Genomic DNA, 15495 nt, shown 5'->3' with positions numbered 1-15495 from the left:
GCAGCAGTCCATCCATGAGATTTGTAGATTTGTTCCTTTTACGCAGGCGCGTACATCGATACAAGGAAGTGGTGATGCGGTTGTTTTATTTTTTCTTCGGTGTTTTATTATCACTGATACTGTCTATGACAAACCTGTCAGCAGACAGGAAGCTGCCTGTCGTTTTATTTTTACTTAGTCCTAAATATTCGTCTCGAAACTAAATACTGATATGGGGCAACAGGGCCTGTACAGTATGTGCTACCGTCATGTGTTTCCAGGGGAACATATAGAAGACGGACTTGTAGACATTTCAAGTGTGGGGCGTGTGGGGTGTACTCTGTCAATTGGGCTAGCCTTAAAGTGCTAGCTTTGCTCTACGTGTAACTTGCAGGCATGGGTTCAGGAAATGTGATACGAGTTCAGCTAGCGAGCCTACTGAACCAGCACCTAGAGGCTCTGCTTGCTGCATTTTTCAACCTGTTTTTCACTAATGTTTACATGTTAACTAGTTAGCTCGTCATACCGGCCATTAGTGAAGATATGAAATTACTCTTTCTTGCTTGCCTCAGTCCTAAAACTGGAAACCACACTACAGCTGAGAGAATAAGGTAATTTACGTTGTTGCTAAGCTAGCTACAACAGCTAATTAGTACTTACCTGTTGAAGCTGCATTAGGCAATAGCAATGTAGTTCACTGTAAGCCATGTCATAATGAAATGGTCTACTTGACTGTACAATTTATTTAAAAAATCATCTAACATAATCATTTAACTACCTACCTTAGTGCACTTTGGCTTTAGTATATCAGCTATAACCTGATTCAGTAATATGCAGCTTTAGAAGGACAGTTGTAGACAACAACAAGGACACAACACAACATTTGAGGATTAAAACAAGGCTTTTCCAATGAAGCTTTGATGTTTGAAACTTTATTTATCCATAGTCATGTTTATTTTGTTTTAGGTCCCACATTGAATCAGCTGGACACACCTGTGAGCTCAGAGATGCAGCAGAGTTTCAGTCTCCTGCTGAGGTGGCAAACCTGTTATCCAGTAATCCTACATTTGAGGGTGCACTGGCCATCCATCTGTTTAAAGCAGGCAGACTTCTCTTAGGTAAACATCCTTGCTGTCATGATCCATTCACTTATCCATATACCTTTAAGTCATGTGTTTTTGTCAAAAAATAATATAAGACATACAAATACACTGTTACCTGTCCTATAAATGTCAGGACCTTTCTGTTTTATGTCTAACCTTTACACCAGACATCCAAGTACCCTTTGGCGTTATCTTTGGCGGAACAGATATAAATGAAGATGTGAAAGTTGAGCAGAAGCGTGTGGTTATGGAGCAGGTGCTACAGAAAGCCAGGTGATGTTGATGCAAACTATTTTAACCCATAAAAGGTATTTGTCTGTTGATATCCGTGGAGAACAGCAGTCACAATTTGTTTTGCTTCTGAATTTTAATGCAAATTCTTGATATCAAAAATTCAATTCCTACTAGTAATAATGTTTATTTCTGATATCAAAAATTGAATTTTAACTAGTTGTAATGTGTATTCTTGATATCAGAATTGCGATTTTAACTAGTGAGATTTACATCGTTTTTCTCATTCATTTCAATGGGAGTTGCAATTTGAATCAGTAATTAAATTGGTAGCCTACTATTTACAATACAATTTGAACTATTAACAATTCAAATGTCTATCAGTAATTCAATTGTTGATATCAGAAATACAATTTGAACTAGTTCAAAGTCCTTTTTTGATATCAGGAATTCAATTGTTACTAGTTATAATTACATTTGTATTTATAACTAGTTACAATTGAATTCCTGATATCAAAAATTGGCATTTGAACTACTTCAAATTCCAACTCCCATTGAAATGAATCACAAAAACGATGCAAATCTCACTAGTTAAAATCGCATTTCTGATATCAAGAATACACATTACAACTAGTTGCAATTGAATTTCTGATATCAGAAATAAACATTATTACTAGTAAGAATGCATTTTTGATATCAAGAGTTTGCATTCTTACTAGTAAGAATTGATTTGTTGATATACTCCAGAAATGAATAAAAGCTAAATCGTCTTGCCATACTATATGGCTGACTTTTAAACATTTTATTGCAGGAAAAGCACACGTGCAATTAATAACATGCAATGGGACTTTTTATATGACAAGTTATCCGTTAAGAGTGTGATATAAATGTTAACATTTTTTATATCCAAATTTGCCAGTAATGTCTCACACAATATGTCGCTTACTTCCTTTTTCAGAGGTTTTAATGCAGATGTCACCATCTTGAAGTGCAACCAGGAAGTAAATTCTATCATTTACACTTAACTGAAATTGTTCGTGTCAATCAAGATATCTCTGAAGATAACTCTAATCTCAAATTGTATTAATCATGTGCTTTTTAAGTCTTGGAAAAAACTACAGCTTCACAGGCTCAAAGTAAAGTTGTTGCCACAGTTGTGATATATATTGCCATTAATCACTATATATGTACAAGTGAAACATATGTAGTGTTATTGACCAGTATTGCTTTAAGTATTCAGTGCTCAGCTCCAAAAACTGAAGCAATTATGATCACCAATTTTATTTGTCAAGCTATAAAAATCATATGGACAAGAGTATCAAATATGTATTTGGGTAAAAAGACTGGACATCAAACAAAGAACTGGTATGAAAGTATTAGGAACATATAAAGGCCAAATACATCTGTGCAGTTAGTGTGATCACTCCTCCCATAGTTAAACAATGAAAAAAGCGTATCCTGTTCTGTGCCTTAACATCAGAACCCTGGTGGCTCGGTAATCATTATGATAAAAATAGTTGGCATTGAGTAAATGTAAAGGGATAGTTGCCTTCTGGGAGAACTGGGGAGATCCAGGTCTTGTGACTTCAAACATCTAAATCCACGCACCTCCCACTGCTAGTGCCTTCTCACACAGCCTTGATCAAGATATCAGAGCCTTTTGGCCAATTAACTTGTGCATGCTCACATTGGGCTAATTCACATTTCATTTTTTTCCCTCTGTATTCTTGAATCATTTGTCTTCAAACCACAAGCACTCGTTCTGCTCTCACGTGTTGAGCCTTAGCATAGAGAAGTTTGTGTAACTTCTGTTCCCACTGCTTCTTCCTCTTTTATTGTGAAAATTGTCACTGCTTGAAAACTTCTAAAACGTACTGCCGACAATTACATTCTTGTTTTACTTAAATTAATTTCAAAGGGGTGATAATGACGTTTTTTTTGTCTGACAGGTTTGCTGTTGCATTCACTGACAAATTGAAAGAAGAAGCAGAATTATATTTGGTATGATTATGTCTTTGGCATTTGAATAGAGCAGTGGTTGGAATAAGCACTGATGCTTGCACGTGTTGTCTGTGTTTCATGTGCCATTGTTACAGTAACATCACCCACATAATCCACTACCTCCAAGGTGATAACATTTACAAACAATTGACCCCTGTTTTACAAAGCTACTATAAGAAAATCAGTTAGAGCAAAATATTTTTGTTTGCTTTTTACGACGCTACAAAACACTGCAATAGCCTGACAGCTCCAATAAATATAACAGAAGGGCTTTCACTATACAAACACAATATCCTGCCCTGCCTCGTAATAGTTAGCCATTAAGACAATTATTATCATGTTTTATTTTAAGATTAGATTCTAGCCCTAGGCTGCGGATTGAGGCGAATGGCATGCTTTATCTCTGCCATTTAGTGCTGACAGCAGGCAGACAGGACAGGCACTGAGAGGCATCGCCATGCTTTTATTGAGACAGAAAACACACAGGGGATGAATCTACTGTGATAACATCCAGTCAATATCCTCTTCATCCCTTGTGATGTATTTACTACCACCCCCATTATCTTTACCAACTGCTTTCTGACTCTTTTAAAGTTTGGATTTAGATTAAATGTGTTTGGAGCACAAACAGCTTTAATTGGCTTCTATTGTCTGACAACAAGAGAAAGAAGCACAGTTGGCAATAATCAAATGTAATTTATATAAACAAACACTAAGAATTGATTGATTCAAAACACTTGTGTATTTTTGTTTTGAATTTGTTTTCATCAGAATTGTTTTCCTCTGTTATTTTTCTCTGAAGCTGTCCCAGAGCAGTAGAATCTATGTGCAGCCCCAAGGTAAGCTCTGCCGGATGAATATCCTCGCTTCATTCTGTGAATCCCTTTTTCGCCATTGAAGTGTTGCATTAATCAGCTTTGACATGTTTTCCCTCCATTATCATGCTGTCTGCAGTACAGAGTTTTATTTGCTCTTGCCATTGGCCACCTCACCATGGAGGAGAGCCCAAATCACTCTTCCATGTTGTTTCCCACCAGCAGCCTTCTTTGGCAAATGGTCCCTACACAGATTAGAGCAGAGCCCTGTGCCAGCTGCATGGCTGAGCTCTGACCAGTGGAAGCTGATTTTAATGCTTTTCCCCAGATAGTGATCACACTGAAGCACTTTTGACACAAACCTCCTAAATATATTTTTAAGTATGTCGATGTTGTTTATTTTACATAGAATTAAGATGTATAAATAAGTCATACAAACGTATGTCCAATATCAATTCAAAAATGTCCCAATTGGGATCAATAAGGTACTTATTTATCTATCTAAGGTTATCACGAACATTGGATGTGATTGATATTTCTACTTTTGGGTGTATACAAACCCTTTATTCAAGGGTTAGGGTCGCTAGGGTTATTTATCTATACAACAACAAAGAGCCTGTTGATATGATTCTACATAATGGTTATTACATTGTTGTTCGGTAAAGGTCCTGACAAGAAAACTGCTTTTCATTTATCTTTATTTTGAAAGGTATCCAGACTGAAGTGAGTGAGCAATTCTGCTGGAGTGAATTCTTGAGGAGCTCAGGTAATGTTACTACTTATGTTGGTTGTTTTCTCACCTATTGCCTAATGTCTGACTTGATTATCAGCAGGCCTTACTCAGGACTTTTGTTTTGTTTGTTTCCTATTTAGTGTTCTTGCCTTTAGTAGGAATTTAGGAAATAATCTAAGGGTCATCAAGAGTACAGGACTTAAGGATGAAAAACACTTACAAAGCAGGGCAGAATCATACATCTGGAAATGACTGTGATAAGTATGTGTCGTTTCTCGTCTTATTATTAAGGCTATGTCTGAAACTTTAGCAGGAATAGTTGTTGGCACATCTACACAACCTTATTTCAATCAGGAGAGATGGTTTTGATGTAAGAATACATATTTATTGCAAGATAAACAAATTAATGTAATGGTGATTTTGGCGATTAGGCCCCGTTGTGCATTCGGGAGGGTAGAACCGATCCGATGAAACCTCCTGGGGTCGAGACACTGGTGGTGGTGAATAGATGGTTGGGTTCGGTCTGAAGAGGAGTGGATTAGCTTCACTCTGGATTCAGAGGGACAGGAGGTGAAAAGGGTCGGAGGAGGGTTGCGTAGAGTCACCTGAAATGACAGCTGTCAGAGGGGGGAGAGCAGATTTAAAAGGTTTAGCAGAGCGCTATGATAGGCACTTGGGAATAGAGCGAAGTGATTGGTTAAGCTGGAGAATGACGCCCCCGATCACTTATTGAGAGGAGAGAGAGTAGTTACGTAGGAATAGTGAATAGTTGGTCTTCCTGGTTGATCTTACGCTGAGCTTCATTACTAGGACAGGTGCTGGATAAAACGTCAATGCAATAAAATGAAAAGGTACATGCACACTAAAAGTTAAGATCCCTTTTAAAATAGGTTTTATCGGTGTCGTTTTGACCAGCTATACCAAGGTGTGTCACATATTTTAAACCATTTGCAGTATTGTACATAATAGCCCTCTGCTATATTCTCGACTGCATGCTTCTCACCTCCACAATTGGACATAGACTGTGTAGTGCAGGGCAGAGCTGGGCAGCCAACACTGAGAGCACAATGGGGAAAGCAATCAAACATCCCATCCTAAAAGTACCAATCAAAGAGCATAAATGTAGCTATATTCAATGTGTCTGATTGTCGGAGAGGCCAGAGTTTGTAGCTGAATTACCCTTTCAACTCTCTTCTTCTGTCTTCCTCTCCCTTTTGAATAGCTCAGTTAATATGCACTGTTACTCCGAGCATCCTCTTCGCAAGCAGCACAGACTTTAAATTGGACATTGCAAAATGATGTCCATCCAAGGTACATTAGTGCTCATAGAGAGCACAGTTGGGGTACAGAGAGGAACATTTGATTAATAGCTCTCTGGCCTGGGGCCATTTGTCACAACAATTCTCAAACGCTGTAAGAAATACTAATTGCCCAGAGTCACTTTTACATTTGTTCCAGTTGGAATAGGAGTCACTACTATTGTGCTTTTCCTCAGTGATGTGTTAAATCACTGTTATCCAACTCAGGGTTCCTTTTGGAGCTGAACACATTGTTTAATTTACTGCATATGTGCTGTCTGACTGTGTTAAATGATCTGTGTTATTTGTCAGTAAAAAAAAACATTTTCCTTGCCATGGTGTTATCACCACAGCATTAAGCAAACTTCATATTGTGTTTTTATGTCAAAATGACGGCCCCAATTCAGAGCTGCATTTATATACAATGTTAACTGATCATGCAATCTATCTTTAATTATTGTTAAATGTGCCTTGTCATAAAAGTAAAAAGGTTTTTTTCTGCTGTCTACTAGATGAGATATTCCATGTTCTCCTTTTGAACTCTCATTCCCTGCTCTGTCCTCTCAAATAATTAGTGTCATCATGTTTTAGTTTTGCTCAAACATAACTACGTTGCCCGAAATAATTTACTTTTGTGGCAACTTGTTTTCTGGTAAATCAATCATTACTAAAGACAACATGTAGTATATTGAAAGTAGGCTTGTTTAATTAAAGTGTGTGTGGAGGTTTGAATGTTTGGAATAAACATATTTTGTGTGGCCTGGAGGCACACTCTAAAATACATCCGTCTGTGAACAGAAAATCTAACTGAAGATATGTGACTATACTGCATGTATGTGTTATCCTTTTGGTTTTGAATACTTTCCAAAGGCACACATACTTCAGCTCTGGCATCCAAAGGTGTCAAGCCATAAAAGCCACTCTGTGTACGGCCCCTGCTGCGTGCCTTTTTGAGGTAGGGGCATACATGAGGAACAGCAACGCTTTGAATCCCTGAAGGATGAGAGTAAACATTCAGAGGCTCTGTTGTTGTCATCTTGTCCAGCTACCTGATCCTCAAGGGATAGCATGAATATCACATGAGTTACGTAAGAAGCTTTCCCTCAAGTGTCTGCATTAATTGGTATAATTTAATGAAGAATTCAGAGATGAGGTAAGGTTAGATGTCAGGTTTAATGCTAACTGTCATCTTATAGTGTGGGACCATGATCAGAGAACACTGTTTGTGCCATAGGGGGCACGTCATGCTTGAAAAATGGCTTCATGCTCCTTGTTCATTATGTTGCCATGATGAGTTTTCGTTGAATGTGTAGACATTAAAAATACATCACTAACACAGCTTTATCACATGCTAGAAAAAATGAGTTTGTTTTCCGACTAAAGATATTTTAAAGACATATTTCCTAAGAGCAGGGAACTAGCCAAAGCTCGGACACATGTTATTTTCCTTTCGTGTGTGTGTGTGTGTGTGTGTGTGTGTGTGTGTGTGTGTGTGTGTGTGTGTGTGTGTGTGTGTGTGTGTGTGTGTGTGTGTGTGTGTGTGTGTGTGTGTGTGCCTTAATTACCCTGTTCCATAGACAGATTTAAAAGCAGCTGTTCAAAAGATGTTCCCATATCGATGCACACACATTTACAAACATACTGATTAAAGGACTGTTCAGAATGCCCTTCTGAAATCAAAGGTAAATGAACAAAAATATGTTTTGCATAGAACATACAGAACTGCAAAGAGCGAGAGAGAGAAAAGAGTGCTGCTCGCAGAACAGATGATTTGTCCAATTTTGTTTTGCGCCCCCGAGGAAAGATGAATTGTGTCTTAGATCCAAAGGGGATTTTGTTTTATCATAATATTTCTCAGAATGTTTTACTTACTTTGACACATCTGTGCTCTTGTATGATTCCAGCTATCCTCAATTACTTTCTGAGAAAGTGACATGTTTGTCACCCTCGGCTGACATGCTTTCTCATCTAATACATCTTTGTAAGTTCAATGCATCCCTCAGATAAAGAGCTTTTTTGACAATTGGTTTTTGAATTAGGGTCAATGCCCAGACACCACGCTGTCATTTTAAGATCCTCTTTAATAGCATTAAAGAGCTGCTTCAGCCTCCTGATCTGGACTTATCTGGCATCAGGGGACTTCACTCTACTCTCACTGTGCTTCAAGCACCTGCTTGTGTCTGTCTGCGGTTTTATTTCCACATGGTTTGTTTATAAGTTTGTAACAGACACTGCTAGCAGCACTATCTCCACACTAAGGGTTTCACTTATTTGGTCATTGTCGATCATTAGCGGTCAGGGATCAAAAAAATGCAGTAAAGGTAATTCAAGTGTTGCCATCATGGTAATCCGGTGTTGTAAGGGGCATGGCTTTTGTCTGTTGCCTTTGGAAGGTCAGGTGCAGGAAAGTGCTTGTTGGCAGGGCTCACAGCTGAATGCCGACCAGCTTCTGACTAATCTCTGGATTGATCCTGAAAGTTGGACGATCTGGGAAAAGAGCAGATTCAGTGGCCCTGCCTCCCTTTTAAAACAAGGTTCTGAAAACGTTTGATCTTGTTATGTGATGTTGGGTTAGCTCATTTGAATCTATCGTTGTTCAGTGAGCAAATTGTCACCCGAACACTGTGCTCTGTAGTTATGATGCCGCATTACACACTGATTAGGCTTCAACCTTCCCATGCTTTCAGCAGTCTATTTCCCTGCCGTGTGTTACAACTCTGATCAGAGAATTGTGCAAGCACATTAGTCACTGCTGTCTTATTTTCCTCATGACCTTGGGTGATGTATTGCTTTCATTATCTGTCGATGTACTCGGGATGTTCATTATGCAGTGTTTTGATATTTTGGTGCTCTCTCTGTGTGTCTGGCTCCCCTCCAGATGCGAGCATAGAGCACGTGGATGAGCTGCGTGTCTTCCTCTTGGTCTGTGGACTCAGACGAGTCAAGGACCCCCTTTATCTGGTGGAGGCTTTTCGAGGTATACCATACATTTTATCTATTATACAATAAACTGGTATTGAAAAACATAAAACAATGTTATCAACATCATAGTTGAGTAACTGGCAATTAGCCCAGCTAAAGACTGAGCTTGTTTCAAGCTTGCTCAACCTTAAAGGGAACAATTGGCCACCTTCTCTGTGTACTTTCAATCAGTTTTGATGGTGAATGGGTGAGTTAAGGAATACATTCCTCAGTTCTTGCTATAATGACAAACTGACTACATTTACCATGAACCCTTTTTGTACATCTAAAGGTGCCGCACTTTTCTTTAATGTCCTGTAAACCCAGATGCAAAGCCTTTCTGACTGTGTCTGTTGTAACTGTGGTAGATGCAATAGCTATGTCCTCATCAATAAGAAATGAAGTTAGAACTCGGCAGTTGAGTTTCAGCTAATTAAAACATGTATGTGAACATGCAATGAGATTCTCCTTAGATCATGTTGGCCCTACAAAGTAATTTTCCCTTGTTATCTTGTTGGGTCTTGCCTTTAGACTGTTTCTTTCTATAGGGACTATATATCTTCATATCTTCAACCGTGATAATTAATTAACAACATCAGGGTCCTCCTTGTAATGTACATGACTTTCATTATGTAGTACACAGTTATGGTAAAGCACTACAGGGATTCTTTGAGTTAATAAAACAAATGTATGTATTTTCACATGGCATTTCTTGGCACTAAATGGTGCTACACACAGGCCTACAAATGTGAACATACTATACCTTTCCCTGAGCAAGAATAGCTGTAAGTAATTTACAGATGATCTGCTGCTGTTACATGTTTGTGTTTTTGTTTCCATGACTACTTTCATTTTGTATCTTTCAGAGTGGCATTATGAGAATCCACTGAATGTTCTGGTCATTATTGGGCCAAAGGTAAGAACACAATCATTAACACTCGCTGCGTGTCTCCCTTTGTAGCGTGACTCTCTGTTCAGTTGTATATACATAGAAACCGCCCCTGTGAATTTTTGCGGCCTCTAATTGGATGTAGCGGAGATACTGGCTTTAGCTGTTTAGCTGGAATTAACTGGCAGCCTTAGGAGGAAAAAGGCAAACAGGGGTGAGGGTCAGTGGCATCAGTGGTCTTGATAATGTTTCTGTCAAACTGGCTCTCTGCTTGGTAATCGTATGCATTGCCTACTCCAGATTAGCTCTTACCTTTTACTAGGGACTTGTAAAGACCTACCTCATTTTAATAAACAAGGGTGGGCATATATCTGGTGTGTTAGTATAAATAACAGCCAAAGCAGTTTGCAGTCCTGTCACACACCCTCACCCTGTTTATCATTCCTGAAGATATGGAAGTATTTTTTGTCAAGCATGACAAATATTTTGAAACAAAATAACTATTTAACTTGTAAAGCCTGCCTTTATGATATTCATAAATCAACCAGTCAGCCGAAAAGAGGGAGTTTTTAAACATTACTCTTTTTCTTTTTGTGTTACTGATTGAACCGTTATGTTAGTCAGGTTATATCAGCAGCAGCCCGAGCGCTCTTACAACTGTTCTTTTTTTCACTCCTTTCATTTCCAATTTCGCACTCATTGATTTCTCTCTGTGTTTGTCTTTATCGTCTCTCCCCCTGACTTGCTTTGATATGACACCATAGTACAGTATGTTTGTGTCTGTTCTTTCTTTCAAACAGTGTTGTGAGGCAAAAGGTATGTTCTTCTTAAGATTTGTTCAAAAAAAACTCAATTAGACATGGCCACGGGCTTATTCACTATCTGACTGCCGCTTCTTGCTGCGCTTTGCTTTGTTGTTTGATGAAATGGTTCAGGGGAAGTGTGATTCATCTCGAGACCCCTGAATCACATTGAAAGCGTTTGTTTGTTTGTTTGTTTGAGAAATCCAAAGACATACAGTGTATTATTATAATCATTATTATTATAAACATGCATTTGTAGGATGGCCAGAGTTTCCCTCAATTATTTAACATTTCCACCATAATTGTACTAATGAATTTACCTTAAATTCCAAAAATATGGATATTAGAGAGAGACACATCCTGCTCCTCTGTGGCTGGGACTTATCTTCCCCCACAATGTGCACTATGTTCTATACTATTATTGAATAAAATACATCTCAAAATGTTTCAATAATGTTATTTTTAGTTTATTATACTTGCTCACAAACAAGAAACTGGGCAAAATGGCACAAAAGCTAAAGGAAGGTATGGTACATTCACCATGGAGGTACTTAGCCTTCCCCTTCTGACTCGCCACTTCCTTCACTTCTGATTTCTTTTGATTTAACATGGAAATTATTTGTGTTCGTTACTACAGCAGTTATCGTGATTTATCCCCTGCTGGATTAACAATGACTGCCTGATCCCAGATTTAACCGGGATTCAAAAACAATTCAGATTCTTTGATTTCTAATGCACAAGTGCTTTAAAGCAGATTTTATTTAGAAATTCCATGAGCTATAAAATGGAAAAAGAAAAAAAAAGTAGCAGCTTGCTTGGCAACATCTTTGACCTAAATTGCGATGCTTTGACTTTTCTGCAGGCTTGCTAATGCACACAAATCCCACATTGCAATTAATCAGATTGGCCACCCACCCCAACTGACCCCAATCTCTGCAAATACAGGATTTTCAGAGAATGATTTGCTCATGATAGAAATGATTATTTGTGTTATTGTTTATTTCGTCTTTCAGATTAAGTCATTTCTGCCTTCCTTGATGAAAATCAGCAGATTTCACTTGTCTCTGTGGTGTTTCTGTCTCACTTAGATTGATCCTGTATTTACTGTTGAAGTGGAAGCTGTTGTTAAAAGGTAAGCCATATTTTCTTTTCTCTACCAGTCACCCAGCTCATAAAAGAACATTTGATATCTGACAGTCTTGCCAAGAATTTACTCCTGTTTGAAGACTACTTATCCTTCTATATGCCCCATTACATGTATCTTGACATAATGTGAACAGAATGAAAATCTGAGGGGAGCGCCAAGATCCTCTCTTTTTTTTTTTAATCTGTCCTCCCACTCTCAAGTCCTTGCTGATCTTTCAGTTTTTCGCCAAGGGCCTTCAGCACAACAAAGCTCTGTGGCAGGAAGCTGCCTTCTCTGGTTAGGAGTTCACCTGGACTCTCCGTGCATGTCCCATTTAGTGCAGCTGTGTTTCCTGCCCTGAGCTTGTCACTGCCCTTTAGCATCATTCACGCCTCTGTTAGCCCTGAGTCACGCAGAACTGAGCTTTGTCGCTGCTTCTGCAGAACAGCAGGGGTCTTCTTGGCCCAGGAGAGGAGCCAACAGGAGCTTCACGCTGCCATGAAATGGTGCTTCGCCGTGGTAAACAGCTCCGTCTCAGAGGGCATGTCAGCAGCCATTTTGGAGGTAAATATCTGAAGGGCTGACACGTAGCACAAAATCATGTTCTGACTTCAATGCTGTACACACCATTGTATCTTTTTATAGCTCATGCATCGTGGTGTAGAATACCATTTTGGTAAAGTGAATTAGACTTGTGCCATCCAAAGCCCTTGTCAAAATGAAACGGTGTAAATATTAGCAGGAGTCCTTATCCTGCTGTTTCTTGCTCAGCTACAATGTTATCTGACCACTTCAGGGACAATTACCCAAATGGACTGCTTTACTCCAATCTTGAATGAGCAAAACCTGCAAATCCACTTAATCTCTTTAAAACACAGTCGATTGAGATAATTCACAGCTGGCTTAACGTCCAATTAGTATGTTTCACTCAACAACCTGCTGAAGGTAATGGCTGATACACACTGTTAATTGTGTAAGTGAACTCAGGCACTAAAGAGCAGAATGGCTGAGCTGTACAACTTCCAAGGTGCTTAATGTGCTTATTTTCTTGATAGTGATAAAATAAATGAGTCTGTGAATAAGTGACTTTACTTTGTGACATTGTGAATTTTAGCCACGTTTGAGAATGTAATCTGTTTGCTCAAACAGGCCATGGATCTCGGGGTACCTGTGTTGGCCAGGGACATTCCAGGAAATGCAGCCGTAGTCCAGCATGAGTACACTGGCCTGCTGTACTCGTCTCCTCAGGTATTTAAAGCCATACACTGTCTCCACCACATACTGTACATGCATTAATCCCCATTTGGCTTTAACACTGTCTGTGTTGATGCACCACAGTCTGAGAGGATATTATGTATTAGCACTGCAGCCAATGTCCGCTTCTATAACTTCAATTTACCAAAATGTGTTGACTGTTAATAACTTACCTTACTTTAACTTAAACTATCTCAATTTTAAAAAGGAAACCTTTACATCAATTTATCAAACTTCTTACTTTACATTCTTATCATTAATCCAATCTAAGCAGATATAATATAATATATGTAGTATAATATTTAATGAGATTTGATACAAAAGGAGAATAGGTTAAGGCAGTTGAGCATGGTGCTTTCAAGACGCCATGCTCTTGCGTGATGTTGTTGTAGCGGCAGGGATAAGTCCTCCCCGGGGGGTCACGTATGCTCAGCTCAGCTGCCAGGAGAAAGCTCTCACAGATGGTTGTTGCGACCTGGGCTGAATAAACCACGACCCCAGCCAGGGCCGATGGGCAGCGAGTGCTATTCTGTCAACAAAATAATATTTTTGCAGTCGACCGCACTCTAGACTTTTTCTGCCTACTTAAAAATCCCCTCCTATGTATTATCGACTAAAAGTGATTACATGACGAATCTACGTATCAAGAAATGTGTCAAAAGGAACAAACACACTAGCCCTTAAAAGCTTTTTAAGAGGAAAATGGCACTTCCTGTCTGGCTCTATAATTTACACTAGGCCTGCTGCTCATAAGTTGGGCTTTAATCCTGTTGCTAAGGATTTATAGCTCTCATGGCCATACATAGAAGACGTTCCTAACCAAGAGCCTCTCCAGACATAATCACGTCACTTGAATGAAGTAAAGTGAATTGGCTTGCTGACTGGCAGTGGCTAAAACGTTGTGTGCCCATTGGCTCCTTCTGCTTCAAAAAATGTTGAGTGCCATGTTGTAGGAAGCCAACGTTTGAGGAACTTTCATTCATTTTCTTGGAGGCTTCGTTTAGTCTGCTGGGCCAAAAGATGAACTGCTAGGATTCAGGATAATGTTTGAATAGTATACACATCTCAGTGAATGTTCAGAGATGACAATATCAAACATTTCTTAATTGTCTCATTTATATCCTCATCTTTCCCTCACCATGTCAATGTGACAGCTGGTCGGTTTTTATTGTTAAACTGTAGCATTACAGTATTTGGATAGACTGTTTTTGACTTGGAGCCACAAATACCTCCCCTATTTGGCAATGTACAGATATTTTTGAAGTATTTACTAATCAGCACAGGCTCTTATTTGAGTTCTGTTCTCATGCCTTGGGTAATCTTTTGTTGTTTAAAAGAAAATTCTTGAAGCAACTTCAATGGCAAGCTTTAAGTTGCATTTGGCAGTAAATGAGAATCGTTTTGCTTTTATCCCTGCCAGGAATTTGTGCATCAATCTCAAAGGCTGTTATCAGATCACGAGCTGAGAGAGAGAGTGGTAAGGAATGGAAAACTTTACGTGGAAGAGTATCACGGCCTGAATCAGGAGAGAGAAACCTACCGGCGGCTGGTGGACACTCTGCTCTGAGCGCAAGGTGACAGCGCTCAACCCCACTCTGTAAACTTTCTCAGGAAGAGCTGGGCATTACCCTGCTGCATTTACATGCTCTAGGTAAAATGATCACAGATGTCTTTATTCACTGTCTTTTAGGAAATCAGGCTACATAGATGCTGTACAAAATCATCTTGTTTTATCTGCACTGCCGAATTGAAATTATGCTGCAGAGCACTTTGAACCAAAGAACCAGACAATAAATGGTTGTTTGTCCTGTTAATATATGTAATATATACCTAAATTGCTAATGTACTGTTATTTATGTTTGGAATAAATATATAAATAAGGCTTCTCTTCTTATCAGTCTACTTAATAAAAGAGGCAAACAACTCCACTGTTTGTTTTTGAATGGTTGGGTAATTAAAAATGTATTTTCATTCCCTCTATTTCATTCCTTACGCCAAAATAATACATGCAAAAATCTAAATTTCTCCTCAAACTCAGTGGATCAGCTAATGTACCCTTTCTGCAACTGTTCCAGTATTTTCTATTTCTTCCAGTCTGATTGCTACCACATTCAACGGTTGGGTTGCAGACATCCAGGGGCCAAGCAAAAATTTGTTTAAAGGTCAGAGGGGCACAAAGGCTTCTTGTAATTTGTCATTACAAAGGTTGATTTGGCAACACGCTGGGGCATGGGCTGGTTAGCAAAACATTTAATGTTAACCCTCAAAAGTTTTGCAACATTTTTGATGCAAATGTAACATT

General features: G+C 38.9%; 1 protein-coding gene across 3 annotated transcripts; it reads left to right on the top strand.

Annotated features, from left to right (window-relative positions):
* Positions 1–82: 82 nt before the first annotated feature.
* glt1d1 (glycosyltransferase 1 domain containing 1) lies at positions 83–15077 on the top strand. 3 transcript variants are annotated; one of them, XM_010776909.1, is made up of 12 exons: positions 83–590; positions 946–1097; positions 1250–1355; positions 3263–3314; positions 4117–4153; positions 4839–4895; positions 9039–9137; positions 9988–10037; positions 11902–11945; positions 12388–12503; positions 13089–13187; positions 14614–15077. In XM_010776909.1, exons 1-11 carry the CDS (start codon positions 523–525, stop codon positions 13154–13156), a joined length of 849 nt encoding a protein of 282 aa, XP_010775211.1. In that variant the 5' UTR covers positions 83–522; the 3' UTR covers positions 13157–13187; positions 14614–15077. The 3 variants fall into 3 exon arrangements, with proteins under 3 accessions (XP_010775211.1, XP_010775210.1, XP_010775209.1); XM_010776908.1 differs by lacking the exon at positions 3263–3314 and adding an exon at positions 2272–2314 and having other exon boundaries at positions 88–590; positions 12383–12503; XM_010776907.1 differs by having other exon boundaries at positions 89–590; positions 12383–12503.
* The last annotated feature ends 418 nt before the right edge of the window (positions 15078–15495 follow it).

Source organism: Notothenia coriiceps, unplaced genomic scaffold, assembly GCF_000735185.1.
Source record: "Notothenia coriiceps isolate Sejong01 unplaced genomic scaffold, NC01 NC01_scaffold00017413, whole genome shotgun sequence".
Lineage (NCBI taxonomy): Eukaryota > Metazoa > Chordata > Actinopteri > Perciformes > Nototheniidae > Notothenia > Notothenia coriiceps.
Note: the sequence above shows the minus strand (reverse complement) of the source record. Positions and strands in the feature narration are given on the sequence as shown.

Bases quoted from the DNA above. Each gene is read 5' to 3' on its own strand.
- glt1d1 (XM_010776907.1), top strand. From the start codon at position 523: ATGAAATTACTCTTTCTTGCTTGCCTCAGTCCTAAAACTGGAAACCAC. The intron at 3,315-4,116 runs GTATGATTATGT...TTTTCTCTGAAG, and splicing joins AAGAAGCAGAATTATATTTG to CTGTCCCAGAGCAGTAGAAT. The intron at 10,038-11,901 runs GTAAGAACACAA...TGTCTCACTTAG, and splicing joins TGGTCATTATTGGGCCAAAG to ATTGATCCTGTATTTACTGT.